This window comes from Molothrus ater, chromosome 7 (assembly GCF_012460135.2).
Source record: "Molothrus ater isolate BHLD 08-10-18 breed brown headed cowbird chromosome 7, BPBGC_Mater_1.1, whole genome shotgun sequence".
Classification (NCBI taxonomy): Eukaryota; Metazoa; Chordata; class Aves; order Passeriformes; family Icteridae; genus Molothrus; species Molothrus ater.
The window spans coordinates 18,677,970-18,685,194 of NC_050484.2; the positions used below are offsets into that span (position 1 = coordinate 18,677,970).

General features: G+C 35.3%; 1 protein-coding gene across 1 annotated transcript in view; it reads right to left on the reverse strand.

The window, feature by feature from the left end:
* The window catches only part of MYO3B (myosin IIIB), a 168,510-nt gene extending 162,116 nt beyond the window's left edge, over positions 1–6,394 (reverse strand). The window contains exons 1-4 of the mRNA XM_036386692.2: positions 6,384–6,394; positions 4,991–5,174; positions 3,415–3,549; positions 125–229 (exon numbers count right to left, since the gene is read on the reverse strand). Of these exons, the coding sequence (XP_036242585.1) occupies positions 125–229; positions 3,415–3,549; positions 4,991–5,174; positions 6,384–6,394 (435 nt within the window). The remainder of the gene's footprint in view (positions 1–124; positions 230–3,414; positions 3,550–4,990; positions 5,175–6,383) is intronic.
* Positions 6,395–7,225: the final 831 nt, after the last annotated feature.

Sequence of the window (7,225 nt, forward strand, 5' to 3'; positions counted from 1 at the left end):
CCTGCTGTTGTAACAGCCCATGTAATATTGTTCCCATTCCCACACTCTATAAATGGAGAATGTATGTATGCAGTATGTGAATTGCAGCCTCTGCTGTCATTGCAAGCCCAATGAAGATCCTTACCAAGAGAGCCCCATATAAGATGTATGAGATGACAGCTTCATCCAGTCTTCGGCCACACTTCAGCAGGCCTTTGACAAGCTCTGTGACAGAACCTCCGTTGCACAGCTGGAAAGGGGGGAGTTGTGAGGAGGGGAAAAAAGCAAGTCCTCAGTTACTCAATATATTTGTTTAGGCTATAAACACCTACCATGCAAAACTGTGCTACGACACAAGTCAGGGAACAACACAACTCCTTTTATTGGTGATGTTAATATAAATCACAGCAGCCTGAGTAAGGGGAGGGAAGAGAAAACAGAAAATTGTAAAGTGCAATTTATAAAATGCAACAAAAAAGATAACAATAATACGAACAAGACCGTATCTCAAAAGAGGATTCATAAATCCAATTTAGATTATTTGAGTATTTTCACAATACGTGCATTGTCTTTTTGAAAAAATCCTTCTGTGCAAAGGCCAGACAGAAAAGATTGATGCTCTTGATAACTGGGAAGCAACAAATTGGTCATTTTAAACTTTCACTCCATCAATGCTCCTGATGGCAGGCAATATAAAATAGATAGAAGCCATATATCTATACTCAGATTTGATGCCATATACTGTCAACAAGAGAGAAACATTCTAATCTAGAGAAGCAGCTTCTTGCAAGCATTTTCTACTAATTGGCTCCTAAACATCAAAAGAGGAGGAGAAAAGATAAAATTAGAATCTTTGAAAACATGTTCTCATCCACACCTTAAGTTTACTGTCCATACCATTCTAAGCAGGTATTGATATCCATCCTTCCTCCTCTCTCTTTCCTTTAATTACCTTGATATTCACAATTGTTTGACCAAAAAAGAAAAGATGGGAGAATTGACTGCCTTTCTTTTGCTGAATTTTCTCATCTATGCTGGTTTTGTGGCCAGCACCCTTACCAATGTTCCTGCCAGAGAATCACATGCATTGCAACACAAGTTAATTTAACATTATCAGTTTAAAATACCACAGCATAAATCAGGAAAATAGTATGAAGTTATACAAACTCTCAAGATTTGCATCTTTCAAATAACTTTTATGAATGAATGTCTATGAATTCAACCACTAATTTCTGTTATATGCTAATACTTTCCTTACCTTACTACTAACTTCCCCTTGCATCAAAAAAATTTCACTAGACTAGAAGTTTGAGTAAATGGAAAAGGACCTTGAAGCAAAATTTCATCACTTAAAATATTGACAAGTTCAGTAGGAATTTGGCCTTATTTTTTGATTCATTAGCAGGGAATGTTTTTCTTATATTTCATAAATTTGTGGGAGCATTCAAGTCAGTATCAACTATCAAATGAAATTTGATGTATTTACATGAAACTGCATGTTATTCTTCCCATGGTTAACCATTTGCTGACAACTCATTAAGCTAAAGTTTTCCTTGTATTGCTTCCATTGCATTAAATCTTCTGTTTAGACAGACTATACTAAATTTATCTCTAGCCTATAAAATACTCATAAAATATATAAAAGTATGCCTAAACTTAAACAAAAAACCCAAGCTGGTTGCAATTGAAAAATAATACAGACTGACAGCTGTTTGGTAGGATATGGTAAATGAATGCCTGACTCAAAAATAGATCCCACAAACACTACTGCAGCTGTGCCACTATTCTTGAAACTCAGCAAAGACTTTGAACAGAATGAATCTGAAACTTTCATTACCACTTTACACCTAATGGTAATACTTCAATAGGTGGAGAGATGCACATTTATATGAAAAAGTTGAGAAGTTTGCTTTACATTTGTCCAAGACTTGCATCATCATAAAAATACTTAAGGTATTTTTGTCACCCTTTTTGTCACTTTTGCCACCCTTCCTCATCACAAGCATTTATCAAATTAAGTTCCTGCTTGTACTGAGTAAACATGGCAAAATTGTGCCTAAAGGAAAAAAAAATCCATCTTTTTATTACAAATTTTGGAAGTCACACATCAAATAACTTTATTTCATCAAAGACTTAGGGATCAAAGACTGAATACTTTGTATATTCCCTTTTACTGAAAATGAGTCATTAATTTATAATATCACAAGTCACTGTTATGCATGGATAAATATGCTGTAAATTCCAAGGCAAGGAATAGTTTGGGTTGTCCGATAAATTCTTCCATATAAGGAAAACACATTTTTAATAATGTCAAATTTCTTCCAAAATCTGGATTATGTGTACCAAAAGCCACCTGAAATGCACACTGATAAAGTACACACACTTACAACTTGTTCAAATTCTACATTAAGTTTTATTTCAGAGTATACGAGGATTTTGTTCCATAAAATTCTGTCATTTGGCACTTGATCTTTGGCACAAGACTCTTTTATTAAAAAAGAAAACACAAAGGAAACCAAGCCCAAACTCAACACAAAGACAGCACGCATATAAAAAAACCAACACCAAATCAAAAATACTAAGGTCACTTTTCAACAGTTACTGAAATTTAAGAGGAAACACATTCAAAAGTTGTTATTCAAGCTACATATTGCTCCAGTACATAAAAGTTGGATATTCTGTTGGGATTCCACAAGTTGTAGTGGAAATAAAGATTCCCCATTGAAAAATGGGGAGTGCAATTTTTAAAACAATCAATAATTAAAAAGTGAGTCCTAGCTTTTACCAGTGTAGTTATGAAAGAAAGAAATGCTTGAATGGTTTGCCTGTGCAGAGTTCTGCATCAATTAAGCCTAGAAAGAAATCCTCATTTTACAACCACCTTTGGCAGTCACCTAACTTTGGAGGAAACAAGACCACCAAAATACATTTGACATTGTAAGAGTACTGATTGGCACTGAAAAAGAAGAGTGAATAGAAGGCATTTCTGTTGCTAGGTTTCCAACAACAACCAGCCCTTGGTTTAAAATTACCATAAAACAGACTTTCCCATTACACTTTCTCTGTTCACTTTTGCAGTAGGCAGCTTATTTGTTAACTACCCTCCACATCACTACTTCATAATCCTTTGCACTCCTCTCAAATGCTTGAGTTCTCCAAAAAGTTTAAATAAATGTCTTATCTAATGTTTCCTCTAACAAGAAAAAAAAAGAGCTGCTTATTTTGGAGGCAGAATTTAGCAACTCAAACAGAAATTAAATGCAAGACCATTTCTGATTAAACACATTTTGAAGTTTGGACGTGATTTTCAACAGTAGGCTAGGACACACCATCCTATCAGAAAATCATGAAAGCCTGTGACTCTTTTAGCAATAACAAACAAAAATCCAACCACATATGCTAAGGTAAGATGTAATATTGTCAAAATGTTTTTACCTCAAGTACTAGCCAGAGCTGTCCTCCCACATATTGATCTGCTTTGTAAAACATTCCATAAAATCTAACAACATTAGGATGATTGGGAAGAAACTGCAAAATATTATATTCAGCTTCAATTTCTTCATCTACATCCTAAATAAAAAAAAAACAAACATACAGAACATATAAAGACAGTGACTCCAAATAAAGCAAGAACAAACTGTCATGGATAAAATGAACTAATTTTTCTTAGTTTGTACTTTTAAATAGTTTTACTTTAATGCAGCTAAAAGTACACTATACTGGACATGTAATGCATACAGAATTGTGACAATTGTGCTCTTATATATAAAAAAGTAAAGCCTGTGTAAATCAAGCAGTTGTTCTTCAAGAATTCTTCCTGTACATAATATACTTAATAAGAAAATTAAAAATTATAATTAACTCTGCTCAGTTGTGTAAGTAAGAAATTTACACATGTATGACTTTTAACCTGTTTTTAATCATGCATGTTTTTAACATGTGAGCTAAACTTAAATACATGAACCGTTGATTTATTCCTTTTTCTACGGTCATCAGATAGGACTAAACAGAGAACCATTTCACTAAGCCTCAAAGGGGCCATCAATAAAACCAAATATGTCTCATGATGAATGACATACACCAGAAACAATCAAAGAGATACAAAACAACCACCCATGAAATAAGAAAAGGTTACTAGGTACTTGTTAATGAAAGAATTCTGTGACAGTCACAAAATAATGTTTATACCAGCACACAGGCCACAACTCAGAACAGTGCTTAAGTGCTCAAACTTCCCTCATTTCTGCACAGACTTAGCTATTAGAAAATTTAAGCCTGTACCTTCCTCAGATCCATACAAGAGAAAACCACAATAAATTTCAGTCGTGGTTGATGACAGAAACATAACATTTTTTAGTAAATATTTTAGCCCAGCTATCATGATCAAACTCCAGCTTGATCCAACCTAACAGCTGTCAGTTAAATTTTCCATTGAAAACTAGGGCCTTGGTTCTCATGGGAAGCTAGGCATTTAATACCCACTAAAACCAGAGCTGGCACAGAACTACCTCTGAGGATCTGGGATGTCCGCTTCTCTTTTTATCTTAATTATTGCCTCACACTATTATCTGCTTATAAAAGGTAACTGTAAAATATCATAAAGTTCACAATGTTTCTATGATGTGAAAATTAATTCTCTTAGGGAGTACACAGAATAAAACAAGAACATTAAGATTAACTGCATCTTGTATTTTCCCTGCTACAGTGGGCCCTATGAGGAATGCCTCTGTGGCATTCCTCATGATTTGCATGCTCCAAGCAAAGATAACTAAATTTGTAGCAGAAGAATTACATGGATCTAAAACAGAAACTAGGCAAATGCTGTCCTCAGATAAGATTATGAAATTCTAAGTTGCCATTCCATTGCTGGTACTAAACTCCTCTGTAAATGCATTCTGTAAAACTGTTCCCTTCTGGATGCTCTCAATATGTTACACATTTGATTTACATTTCAAGTTTAAGAATTCTTTTAAATTAACATTGAAGTTACAGTTTAACATTTTTTACTTACACTGACAGGATCCAGAATCTTTACTGCTGCCAAGCTTCCATCTTTCTTATTAGCAACCTTATAGACTTTACCATAAGTGCCTTTCCCAATAGTCTCTATAATTTCCCAGGTATCTGAGGGATCAGCTAATGATTCTAGTCCAATCATACTGGAATTATATTGAAACAATCCATACAATGGCTTCCTGGAAAATAAAGCAGACATACATACAGTGGGAAGCCCTAAGTAACTTGGTACTAAAGAAGGCATCATATGATAAAGAAATCAAATATTGTCCTAATTAAGGAAGAAACACAGATAGAATCACAAATGAAAACCAGACAGAAATGTAAGATCACTCAATGGAAAGAAAACACTGGAGACTGCTTCTCTTTCCTTAGTGTATAATTTGCTTCAAACATTGTCCCATACGCAGCACCATTCTAAACACATTTTAACAACTTCTGACAAAATCTACCCGCCCTCTACTGCACACCTTTCAATGGACATTTTACACAACTGAATTAACACAGCTCATTAAATGAGGTCCTATTTCTGGTTTTAAAAAGCCATGTCAGGGTTTTTCCATAAATTTGTGTAATGCCCCCTGGAGATTGCCAGACAGGCATTCAGTAGGTACAGCCTCATAATATCTGATATATATAAAACAGGGCTACATACAGCTAACAAAAGTTAAGACTTGGCTGGTTGGTATCAAAGTACAAGCCAACTTGTAAATGAGCAACAGGGACATCACGGGGGTGATCTATCACTGTTGGGCTGTTTCTCAACAACTGCACTTGGCTCTCTGTATGTCAGAGAGTGCTATGGTCTGTTACACTGGCTAAACACCTCACAAGATCTTCAGGTGAGGGGACTTGTTTCCCCAGATACTCCTGAATGGACCACTGCAAAGGGTGCCTTTTCACCCTGGAATTACATATATGGCAAGTTCTGGAAATTACAAAAATGGCAGTACCATTTTAGGATTTCATGTAAAGCAATAGTAGTTCATCTTGTCCCGAACTGGAATAATAGAAAGGAAAGATAAAATTTAAGATGGTATTAACTTAACTTTCCCATATTAATCATTATTAGAGAAGCTCACTGGTTGATGGCTTCTCTGAGAAAGAAAATTTTTTGCCCATTTGGTGGCTGTCAGTAGGTATATTAGCTATCTGTGTGCTTAACCAGGAGATATAAAGTCCAAGTGTGTCCGATCATAAGAGTGTGACAGTGACAAAGGCAACTGAAGGCAACACCATCACTGACTGCAAAAGTTCCCAATCTTTGGAGATGGACCAACAAGCCCCTCAAACATACACTTACACTTTAAGGTTTGAGCCATTTCTTTCTAAGCACACCTGATAGCTGCAGATCTGCCTGAAATAATTTTTAAAACTTGCTGTCTTACCTCTTCACCATTTCTAGCATCAGTGATAACCAGAGAAAACCTCTACTTCCCTCCTTGGTAAACCTGTATTTGCACCAAAGCTGATGCCAAATAATGTATGAAACTGCTTTGGTCTCTTCACCAAAAGAAGGCCAAAAAAAAGAAGAAAAAAAAGGGAGTAAGTTTAAAAAAAAAAAGCCAGAATCGTTATAATTTATCTGCTATAATAGTGCAAGTTATTAGACAGTTCCTCAATATTTGATCCAATCCAGCATGCTGCAAATAAAGAACAGTATTCTGAACACATAAACAGAGAAGGAGGTGAGCTGAAAGACTTCTCTGAAATCAGTGAACAGACTGTACTACATGCATTGAAACTGCAGCTACAGATATGGAGCTCCTGATAAGCCAACCTCAAAAACAAGGTTTGCTTGCAGGGTGGGTGTGGTGGAGAACACAAAGATGGGAACAGTTGCGTCTCACAAAAAAAGCAACACAACAAGGTATTGAACACATGGTTTTAATGCTTTAAGTAAAATGCTAAAGACATTCATGTGCAAAGAAAGAGAAGAGAATAGACTGGAAATAGCTTTGATACAACCTTACAAGGAAAACAAAGACAGATTGAAAATAAGATCTCTGTAACTATGTACCCTATCACAGAGATTTGCCAGAAAATTATGCATGGCACTCTTTGTATCAACACCATATTATGATGTGTCCCTCAAAGCAATTGTTGTGCATAAATACATCTTTCCTTAAAAAAAGAAAGAATCTGATGTCATTGCTTGCTCTTGGTTCTGAAAATTATAACCCTTTAGATGGTATATCCAAACATTTAATTTCATTTACAAACATTTCAT